The sequence below is a fragment of the Heptranchias perlo genome, chromosome 9 (genome assembly GCF_035084215.1).
Source record: "Heptranchias perlo isolate sHepPer1 chromosome 9, sHepPer1.hap1, whole genome shotgun sequence".
Lineage (NCBI taxonomy): Eukaryota > Metazoa > Chordata > Chondrichthyes > Hexanchiformes > Hexanchidae > Heptranchias > Heptranchias perlo.
The window spans coordinates 34,127,788-34,139,895 of record NC_090333.1 but is presented as its reverse complement, the minus strand read 5'-3'; the positions used below and the strand labels follow the sequence as shown (position 1 = coordinate 34,139,895).

The window sequence follows — 12,108 nt, the reverse complement described above, 5'->3', positions numbered from 1 at the left end:
GGAGGACAAGGGCAGCAGGCATATGGGACCAACACCACCTGCACGTTCCCCTCCAAGTCACACACCAGCCTGACTTAGAAATATATCGCCGTTCCTTCCTCGCTGCTGGGTCAAATTCCTGGAATTCCCTACCTAACAGCACTGTGGGAGTACCTTCACCACAAGGACAGCAGCAGCTCAAGAAGGCAGCTCACCATCACCTTCTCAAGGGCAATTAGGGATGGGCAATAAATGCTGGCCTTGCCAGCGACTTGTATAGAATATTAGTTAGACCACACGGAGTGCTGTGCAGAGTTCTGGTCTCCATACTATAAAAAGGATAGAGACATTGGAGAAGGTGCAAAAAAGATACACAAGGATGATACCAGAACTGAGAGGATATACTTATCAGGAAAGGCTAAACAGATTAGGGCCCTTTTCTCTAGAAAAGCTAAGGCTGAGGGGTAACCTGATAGAGATCTTTAAGATAATGCAAGGCTTTGATAGGGTAGTCATAGAGAAAATGTTTCCACTTATGGGGGAGTCCAAAACTAGAGGTCATAAAAATAAGATAATCAACTAATAAATCCAATAGGGAATTCAGGAGAAACTTCTTTACCAGAGAGTGGTACGAATGCGGAACGTGCTACCACAAGGAATAGATGATGCAAATAGGATAGATGCATTTAAGGGGAAGCTAGATAAGCACATGAGAAAGGGATAGAAGGGTATGCTGATAGGGGTAGATGAAAAGGGGTGGGAGGAGGCTTGTGTGCAGCATAAACACCAGTTAGGCCAAATGGCCTGTAGACTCAATGTAAATCAATTTAAATACAAGTACAGGCTTACAGCAATAAAATGCTTTGAGATGATAAAGTGAATTGTCCCCATCTCTCTTTTTCTTTTATTTTTGATGTTATCGTCCAATACTAACTAATCAAATTGCCCACTACTGAATTTAAAATCACCCACTCACTTACCAGATGTGGCAAATTACCTCTTGCTTGTAATTGGTTTCAAAATAATATATTTACAGTAATCTCCTTACTGAGCTTTTTGTTTAAAATTGAACAATGTCTTTAAGAACAAATACCTAAAACCTTTTTTTAAAATGAACAGATTAAAGATAATGTTAAAGACATAACTGAGAAAACTGTTACCTGATAGTAGAAATGATATAGTCATCTGCTGAGCAAGATGAGATCTATGAGTATGGAGGCTACACTCCATGCAGGCCAGTTTGGTGTTGTATTAATGATCCAATTGATTACCATAAAAATACATTTATTCCAATCAAATAATCTCTTCATTCAGTTCCTGCCAATCAATTTCCTATTGACTAGTTGCTGAGCTGCACGTTAAAAAGAATCACCTTTCTTGGAATTAAAGACTTTTTGCTTCCCACCTCAATAACTCTTACTTGCATACTTTGTGGAGCTAATACTCTTGACTTTCCTCAGAATGTTTAGGCCATAAAGTGGTTAGGTTTCAGAAATATTAAACAGTCCCCCTCAATTCTCATGACAGTCAACACAGTTTGCAATAATTCTCAAGAAATGCAATGGCAGTCTAAAAGATTTTATAAATAAATACCTAATTCTATTTGCTAAATTTCACTCTTAGAATATTGAACGCTGATGATCCTATTGGTTGAGGAAGCAGGTGTAATGCAAGTTAAATGCCTTATTCCTAGACCACTCTCGCTTGGCACAGTAATTCAGTAGTTCACACATTAAGTTCAGAGTGGTCATAATGAAAATTTCATAACAAAATCAGGCAGACAGCAGATTATAGCAGCACAACATTTCCCTTCCTTATTCACGCACAAAAAAACCCACCAGAATTGAACTGCAAGCACAGATTGAGAATCAGGGTGTACTTACACTGCAACTGGAACATTGCTGTGAGGCAGTTTTGCATCAGAAAGATGCTACAGTTATAGATTAAATGCAGCCTAATCTGGAGTCAGGGCTGACCTGAGTGAAGTGGAGTAAGGCTTCCTGGAGAATGGAGTCTCATTCCGTTTCATTCCAGAATCAGGTTAGGCTCTGGCTGGATTTACACTACACGTGTTTAGCATTGGTACTGCTTCGCACCAGCACTCCCTGTAGTGCAAATACACCTTAAATGCAGCTCAATTTCCTTTAAAGTTGCTTAATCATCATTATTTTTATCAGATTCAAAAGTATTGCCCAACAGTAATGCCTTAAATATTGCAGTTACAGTGCATGCTGCTTGGGAGATAATATAAAGTTTGGCCAAAATATTTTAATGCAATTGTGCTAAATGAGAGATTCAATGGTGACACATGTGAAAACATCAGTGATGACAATTCAAACAACTATAAGACAACAGGGAACTACTGAAGCAGCAGATGTACCCAAGTTAAGATTTTTTAAAGAAGTTCCTCTAAAGATGGAATTTAACCATAATCCTTTCAAGATAGTTTTGTACCTGTGAATGTGGCAATGGCAGGGTCTCACAATTTTTGGTGGAAGGCACAGAATGGAGGGGTTGGAGGGGGAAGAAAAGCCCCTTCTATGCATAAACTTGGTGAATTTTACAATTAATTGCTTAAAAATGCTCCAATTGTTCAGCTTCTATTGAAATAATAGTTAACAAATAATAAATGGCTTACTGATTTGACTGTAGAAATGGGACAATATTAAGAGCCCTAAGTAAATTTTACATTGATTGGGTCTGTAAATAACCAAATCACATTTACTTACAATTTTTTAACAAAACAATATTGTTTGTTTCCCAGAAACACTGCAAAGTATAAGTGTCACAGAAAACAGCAAGGAATTTTCTGTAAATAACTATCCTTTTCAAGGGTGATACAAACAGGATATATCTTTGAACCTGGGACTTTACCAGTTGGGACTTACGGCCATCACTGGAGTGTCAGGTTACGAATAGGATAAATATTGAAAAGTTCTGTTTTTAAAAGGATTTTTCAACTAACTGTAAATTTCATCATTTAGAATTTGTTTACATTCATCATGAAAAGGATCGTCATGCTTAAGGAAGGCATATGACACTAAATATGCAACACAGTGAAATTGGATCAAGAAGTCATTATCACCACATGTTGTTAATAATTTCCGACTTGCATCTCAGAAATTCCCATTTATAAATATTCAGATGAAACCATTTCTAGCCACTCAATGTCACTACCATGCTTTGCAAATACCATCCCAGTACCTAATTTACAAATCACCATCTGAAGATTTATAAAGAGGAATGTCTGCTTTGTAGAAACTTGTCTTTTCTGAAAATTACTGCACCCTCAATCTTAAATAATCATAAATGTTAAAAAATATCAATACTCCAGAGCCACAGGAATTCAAACAAATGCACTGTCTTTATCACTGTAATTCCTACTTTAGCAATTTTACATTTAACTGGCCTGCTGGTCAAGATTTATTTTTATAGTACTAACCTGAGGCTGCGTGATCGAGGACGCATGGCAGGAGACTGTCGTCCATCATCATCTGTGATGCTCTCTGTGCTGAAGTGCTTGCTGAGGAAATGCAGTTCATCAGCTGTGGGCTGATATGGCAGCTGGTGAAGTTTTTCCTGTGATGAGCAGGATGACTGTGTGCAGTAAACAAAATCTTTCTAAGTGCTATTTCTCATCAGTCCCAACTCCATTCCTCTAAATTACTAGAGCATGGAAGTGAAGGGAAAAACAAGTATTCAAGGCAAAATAAAAAGGTCAAACAAATCTGCTATTTTAATGAATGAATGATGCTACTTCCTACAGCAAATTTTGACTGAAGTTAGCACCTCAAACCTGCACAGAAACACTTAATTATACATATCAGTTAAATCACTCATGTAAAGCAAAGCACATTTATTTCAAGAGTAAAATATATTTTTTAAGATAACATATCTTCTCTTAAAGTATAACTGCTGAAATATATATATATTTTTTAAAATCAAAAATACTTCTGGGAGTTAAGTGGAGTAATCCTGCTTTTATTTCTCAAAGGAAATGATTCAAAAAATGCACATATAAGGTATTCATTAAAAGTCCACAGGTCCATAATGTCCATCATCATTTTTGTTTAATTCCTTCAGCAGGATTGTTTTAATTCTAAGTGAGCCTTAGTTATGACTGAAGTTGTCTCAGTGCAGTCTATACCTAGCACAAGTTATACTACAATGACTGACTATCAAAACAAAGAAATACATTACCATGCTTAACTAGACTGCAAGTCAGCACTTCTCATATTGTGAGAATTAAAAACGAAAAAAAACCAAATGTAAATAATGTTAAAGACCATGTATTATGTAACTGATTTAGCAGGACTAATTCTAATATTAGAAGCAACAAAGTACAATGCCATTTATCAAAATAAACTGAGGGTTATCGTGCCAGTTACACAGTACCCTGCATAAAGCATTAACCTCTGTTCTATATTTTGGGAATAAAATACAAAGATGATTTCACAGGTTATGTCCGATCAGAATGGTTGCTTTACTAAGGCAACCAATCATTTTGCCATGAATGATCAGATAAATGTTAATTCACATTGGTGATTGCAAGAGGTGGTGAGCACAGGAATTGAAGGCAGAGTTATTCAGCTCTGTCTTGCACACCTCCTGGTAGGCACTTACACATTGGTGCCAGCATAGGCCATCAACAGCCTGTTTTCTTGCTCAGGGCTGCCGAGCCAACCCTGTCTGTTTTCCCCTATTGTAAACAATTTTACAACACCAAGTTATAGTCCAGCAATTTTATTTTAAATTCACAAGCTTTCGGAGACTTCCTCCTTCCTCAGGCAAATGTTTCAGGATCTCCTTGAAGCCTACGCATTTATACATATAGAACAATACATGGTGTTTACAGACTGCCCCTGCAACTGCCCGTTGCCAAGGCAATCACCGTGTTCAGACAGAGAGGTGTCACCTGCAGAACCCCCGAATACACATTCAACAAAAAAACAAACAGGGAAAAAAAAACAGAGAAAAAAAACAGAGAGAGGCAGAAACATCCGGAAGGCAGAGAGAGCCAGCAAATGACCCATTATATTAAAAACAGATAACATTTGTTCGCTGGTGGGGTAACGTGTAGCGTGACATGAACCCAAGATCCCGGTTGAGGCCGTCCTCATGGGTGCGGAACTTGGCTATCAATTTTTGCTCGACGATTTTGCGTTGTCGTGTGTCTCGAAGGCCGCCTTGGAGTACGCTTACCCGAAGGTCGGTGGATGAATGTCCATGACTGCTGAAGTGTTCCCCGACTGGGAGGGAACCCTCCTGTTTGGCGATTGTTGCGCGGTGTCCGTTCATCCGTTGTCGCAGCGTCTGCATGGTCTCGCCAATGTACCATGCTCTGGGGCATCCTTTCCTGCAACGTATGAGGTAGACAACGTTGGCCGAGTCACAGGAGTATGAACCATGCACCTGGTGGGTGGTGTCCTCTCGTGTGATGGTGGTATCTGTGTCGATGATCTGGCATGTCTTGCAGAGGTTACCGTGGCAGGGTTGTGTGGCGTCGTGGACGCTGTTCTCTTGAAAGCTAGGTAATTTGCTGCGAACGATGGTCTGTTTGAGGTTGGGTGGCTGTTTAAAGGCGAGTAGTGGAGGTGTGGGGATGGCCATAGCGAGGTGTTTGTCCTCATTGATGACATGTTGAAGGCTGCGGAGAACATGGCGTAGTTTCTCCGCTCCGGGGAAGTACTGGACGACAAAGGGTACTCTGTTGGTTGCGTCCCGTGTTAGTCTCCTGAGGAGGTCTATGCGATTTTTTGCTGTGGCCCGTCGGAACTGTCGATCGATGAGTCGAGCGTCATATCCCGTTCTTACTAGGGCGTCTTTCAGCGTCTGTAGGTGTCCATCGCGTTCCTCCTCGTCTGAGCAGACCCTGTGTATTCGCAGGGCCTGTCCATAGGGGATGGCCTCTTTGACGTGGTTAGGGTGGAAGCTGGAAAAGTGGAGCATCGTGAGGTTGTCCGTGGGCTTGCGGTAGAGTGAGGTGCTGAGGTGCCCGTCTTTGATGGAGATTCGTGTGTCCAAGAAAGAAACTGATTCTGAGGAGTAGTCCATGGTGAGCTTGATGGTGGGATGGAACTTGTTGATGTTATCGTGTAGTCTCTTTAGTGATTCCTTGCCGTGGGTCCATAGAAAGAAAATGTCGTCGATGTATCTGGTGTATAGTGTTGGTTGGAGGTCTTGTGCAGTGAAGAAGTCCTGCTCGAACTTGTGCATGAAAATGTTGGCGTATTGGGGTGCGAATTTGGTCCCCATGGCTGTTCCGTGTGTTTGGGTAAAGAACTGGTTATTGAAGGTGAAGACATTGTGATCCAGGATGAAGCGGATGAGTTGTAGGATGGCTTCCGGAGATTGGCTGTTGTTGGTGTTGAGTATTGATGCTGTCGCAGCGATGCCGTCATCGTGGGGGATACTGGTGTATAGTGCCGAGACGTCCATCGTGGTGAGAAGTGTTCCTGGTTCAACTGGTCCGTGGGTACTGAGTTTTTGTAGGAAGTCTGTAGTGTCGCGACAGAAGCTGGGGGTTCCCTGTACGATGGGTTTCAGGATGCCCTCGATGTATCCAGAGAGGTTCTCACACAGGGTTCCGTTGCCTGATACGATGGGACGTCCGGGTGTGTTGGCTTTGTGTATCTTTGGGAGGCAGTAGAAGTCTCCCACACGGGGATTACGTGGGATGAGAATGCGTAGGATGCTTTGAAGGTCTGGATCGAAGGTCTTGATCAGTTTGTTCAGCTGGTGGGTGTGTTCTTTGGAGGAACGCGATGGACACCTACAGACGCTGAAAGACGCCCTAGTAAGAACGGGATATGACGCTCGACTCATCGATCGACAGTTCCGACGGGCCACAGCAAAAAATCGCATAGACCTCCTCAGGAGACTAACACGGGACGCAACCAACAGAGTACCCTTTGTCGTCCAGTACTTCCCCGGAGCGGAGAAACTACGCCATGTTCTCCGCAGCCTTCAACATGTCATCAATGAGGACAAACACCTCGCTATGGCCATCCCCACACCTCCACTACTCGCCTTTAAACAGCCACCCAACCTCAAACAGACCATCGTTCGCAGCAAATTACCTAGCTTTCAAGAGAACAGCGTCCACGACGCCACACAACCCTGCCACGGTAACCTCTGCAAGACATGCCAGATCATCGACACAGATACCACCATCACACGAGAGGACACCACCCACCAGGTGCATGGTTCATACTCCTGTGACTCGGCCAACGTTGTCTACCTCATACGTTGCAGGAAAGGATGCCCCAGAGCATGGTACATTGGCGAGACCATGCAGACGCTGCGACAACGGATGAACGGACACCGCGCAACAATCGCCAAACAGGAGGGTTCCCTCCCAGTCGGGGAACACTTCAGCAGTCATGGACATTCATCCACCGACCTTCGGGTAAGCGTACTCCAAGGCGGCCTTCGAGACACACGACAACGCAAAATCGTCGAGCAAAAATTGATAGCCAAGTTCCGCACCCATGAGGACGGCCTCAACCGGGATCTTGGGTTCATGTCACGCTACACGTTACCCCACCAGCGAACAAATGTTATCTGTTTTTAATATAATGGGTCATTTGCTGGCTCTCTCTGCCTTCCGGATGTTTCTGCCTCTCTCTGTTTTTTTTCTCTGTTTTTTTTTCCCTGTTTGTTTTTTTGTTGAATGTGTATTCGGGGGTTCTGCAGGTGACACCTCTCTGTCTGAACACGGTGATTGCCTTGGCAACGGGCAGTTGCAGGGGCAGTCTGTAAACACCATGTATTGTTCTATATGTATAAATGCGTAGGCTTCAAGGAGATCCTGAAACATTTGCCTGAGGAAGGAGGAAGTCTCCGAAAGCTTGTGAATTTAAAATAAAATTGCTGGACTATAACTTGGTGTTGTAAAATTGTTTACAATTGTCAACCCCAGTCCATCACCGGCATCTCCACATCATGTTTTCCCCTAGGCTGGTTAGGTTAAAACTACGCTCTCAGATTCAGGTTCACAAAGACCTTCTTGGCTGCACATCCAGGAGAAAATCTGAAGTTGAGGCGAGGAGGAAGGTGGGTGACACAGGGAGGAGCCACAAAAAGAACAATATTTCACATCTTACCTACTTCTACACATGGTTTCAGGGTGATTACGACTTTTTATTTCTGATTTCTGCCATTTGCAATTTTTTCTTTTTATTTTACTGTTTGATTTACCATTATTTCTCTCTGGAATGCCAGCCTTTAAGAAATTCTGAACTCTGTCATCATTTTCTCTTTGTCTCTTTCATGCTGTTCATCTTCATTGTTATCCTTTGCCCTTCTCGTCTGTGACTTTATTTCCTAAGCCCTGCTTTTTCAGCCATATCTTCTTTCTCAACACCTGCCTCCTCCTCCTCTGACTAACTCTAACTGGACTTCAGCTAAAGTTTCACCCTTCCCTTTTTAGATCCACTCATTACCACCAATACCTTCAAGTTATACAACGCACCTCTACTACTGCTCTCAGCGCTTCATGCAATCCACCCTCTCTAGCATGCGGTCCCACACGCACACTCTTGACCTCTCTCCAACACATGAGCTCAATCTATTCCATAGCTGTCCTGGTCCTCAGTTCCACAAAGGCAGATGGTAGTGGTTGTTGGAGGCCAATCATCTCAACCCCAAGACATCGCTGCAGGAGTTCCTCAGGGCAGTGTTCTAGGCCCAACCACCTTCAGCTGCTTCATCAATGACCTTCCTTCCATCATAACGTCTGATAAGTGGCAAGTAACATTCGAGCCACACAAGTGCCAGGCAATGACCATCTCCAACAAGAGAGAGTCCAACCACCTCCTCTTGACATTCAATGGCATTACCATCGCCAAATCCTGGATGTCGTCATTATCCAGAAACTAAACTGGACCAGTCACATAAATATTGTGGCTACAAGAGAAGGTCAGAGGCTGGAGTGACTCACCTCCTGGCTCCCCAAAGCCTTTCCACCATCTATGAGGCACAAGTGAGGAGTGCGATGGAATACTCTCCACTTGCCTGGATGAGTGCAGCTCCAACAACACTCAAGAAGCTCGACGCCATCCAGGACAAAGCAGCCTGCTTGATTGGTACTGCATCCACCACCTTAAACATTTACACCCTCCAACACCGGCGCACTGTGGCTGCAGCGTGTATCATCTACAAGGTGCATTGCAGCAACTCACCAAGGCTTCGTCGACAGCACCTCCCAAAACGACCTCTACCAGCTAGAAGGACAAGGGCAGCAGGTGCATGGAAACACCACCACCTGCATGTTCCCCTCCAAGTCACACGCCATCCTGACTGAGAAATATATAAATGTAAGGAATCTTACAACACCAGGTTATAGTCCAACAAATTTATTTTAAAATCACAAGCTTTCGGAGATTATCCCCTTCGTCAGGTGAATGAGTGAAAAGGTTCTCAAATCGCATATCTTATACTAGGCTGGGACAGCATCACACCAATCAAAAGGTGTCGTTGTTATTCAAACAGGCCAGTCACGGAGAACAGCACGTCCCAGTACACTGGATATACATTGTGTCAATTACACAGACAGACAGAAAGAAACCCAAATGGCAGAGAGAGGGAGAGAGAGAGAGAGAATATTAAAAACATAACTTTTTTTTCCCCTTTTTGCTGGTGGGGTTACGTGTAGCGTGACAGATCATCGACACGGATACCACCATCACACGAGAGGACACCACCCACTAGGTACATGGTTCATACTCCGGTGACTCGGCCAACGTTGTCTACCTCATACGTTGCAGGAAAGGATGCCCTGGAGCATGGTACATTGGCGAGACCATGCAGACACTGCGACAACGGATGAACGGACACCGCGCAACAATCGCCAGACAGGAGGGTTCCCTCCCAGTCGGGGAACACTTTAGCAGTCAAGGACATTCAGCCACCGATCTTCGGGTAAGCGTTCTCCAAGGCGGCCTTCGAGACACACGACAACGCAAAATCGTCGAGCAGAAGTTGATAGCCAAGTTCCGCACCCATGAGGACGGCTTCAACTGGGATCTTGGGTTCATGTCACGCTACACGTAACCCCACCAGCAAAAAGGGGGAAAAAAAGTTATATTTTTAATATTCTCTCTCTCTCTCTGCCATTTGGGTTTCTTTCTGTCTGTCTGTGTAATTGACACAATGTATATCCAGTGTACTGGGACGTGCTGTTCTCCGTGACTGGCCTGTTTGAATAACAACGACACCTTTTGATTGGTGTGATGCTGTCCCAGCCTAGTATAAGATATGCGATTTGAGAACCTTTCACTCATTCACCTGACGAAGGGGATAATCTCCGAAAGCTTGTGATTTTAAAATAAATTTGTTGGACTATAACCTGGTGTTGTAAGATTCCTTACATTTGTCCACCCCAGTCCATCACCGGCATCTCCACATCATGAGAAATATATAGCCATTCCTTCATCATTGCTGGGTCAAAATCCTGGAACTCCCTACCTAATAGCACTGTGGGAGGACCTTCACCACATGGACTGCAGCAGTTCAAGAAGGCGGCTCACCACCACCTTCTCAAGGGCAATTAGGGATGGGCAATAAATGCTCGCCTTGCCAGCAGCGATGCCCACGTCCCATGAATGAATTAAAAAAAATCCTTCATCACATCCGGTTTAACAATAATGTATTTTTCTTCCTTTCATATATTAAGAAGTTTAAGCAACTTTAGGTGCTGTTCCACCCCCTAATCCTTGTGCCCCTTAATTTTCTTCTGACCCGATCTCTCTCATTCTCACTGGAATTTCACCATGCCCTCTGACCTTTCTTTTTCTGATCCCTAACGATCTGTCCTCAGTAAAGGCCTTAGTTTCACCTCTTCCCCCATACCCCGACCTCAATGAGTTTTGAGTTTGACAAGATTTCTTCCGTCACTGCCAACACTTCTTTTTTGGCCGAGGCTCGCTGCCAGGTGTCTGATCTCTTCTCCTGTCGCCAGCCTTCTCAATCCTCCTGTGCCCCCCCCCCCCCCACCTCTAGTGTTTTGCCTTCTCTTGATCTTTTTATTGAGAATTGCCACCAGGTATCTCTGTTTCTCCACCCACCTTAACGATTTCAATCTATCCCCTCTAAAACCGCAGCTCTCTATTCTCTCAGCTCCAAATCATCATTAAACGCAATAACAAAAGAGATGCTGCGCTGTTGTTGCATGATCGAAGGACCTCTACCTGGCTGACGTAACTCCTGTCTGCCTCTGGAACATGACTCCACTATGGAAAAGCAAATCATCATTTCCCAGACTGTTACTGATCTTATATCCTCTGGAAATCGACCCCCCTCCACAGCCTCCAATGTTGTTGTTCACCAATTCTGCATGGCCCATTTCTATCTCTTCCCCAAGATACAAAGACAGTACTGTCCCAGCAGAAAGATTGTTTCAGCCTACCTCCATCCCACCAAAGCAATTTCCTCTTATCTTGACTCTCTCCCTTTCTCCCCTTGCCTACTCTCTACCCACCTATATCTACAACTCCTCTGATGCCCTCTGCAGCTTTAGCAATTTCAGATTTCTTTTCACCATTGACGTACAGTCCCTCTACAGCTCCATCCTTCACCAGGATGGTCTCCAGCCTTTAATCTGGTAAAATCATACAATGGTTATCGCACAAAAGGCGGCCATTCAGCCCATCGAGTCCACGCCGGCTCTTTGTAAGAGCAATCCAGTTAGCCCCATTCCCCCGTTCTTTCCTCATAGCCATGCAAATTTTTTCCCTTCAAGTATTTATCCAATGGTACATTGCATTCAGTGCTCACAATGCAGTTTTTTCTACACTGGGGAAACCATATGCATATTAAGTGAAAGCTTTGATGAACATCTGTTAAGTCAAGAACTATAACCGTGACCTACTTGTGGCTCACCACTTCAATTCCCCCCTCCTATTCTTACTCTGTCTTTGGTCTCCTGCACTGTTCAAATGAAGTTCAGCGCAAGCTTCAAGAACAGTACCTCATCTTTCTGCTGGGCACACTAGTCTTCAACAGTCCATTCTTGTCATAGCATTGGGTGCTTGTGGTGTAGGTAGCATGTGTCAGTGCTTGGGAGGAGGGGAGGCAGGTTGACATTTGGGTCAAGAAACCTTCATTAGAGCACAGCACTGGCAGTGGCCT

General features: G+C 43.9%; 1 protein-coding gene across 4 annotated transcripts in view; it reads right to left on the bottom strand.

Annotated features, from left to right (window-relative positions):
* The window catches only part of mast2 (microtubule associated serine/threonine kinase 2), a 464,493-nt gene that overhangs the window by 93,930 nt on the left and 358,455 nt on the right, over window positions 1-12,108 (bottom strand). For all 4 annotated transcript variants that reach the window (XM_067990160.1, XM_067990162.1, XM_067990163.1 and 1 more), the window contains one exon: window positions 3,422-3,576. In XM_067990160.1, coding sequence (XP_067846261.1) covers window positions 3,422-3,576 — 155 coding nt within the window. The remainder of the gene's footprint in view (window positions 1-3,421; window positions 3,577-12,108) is intronic.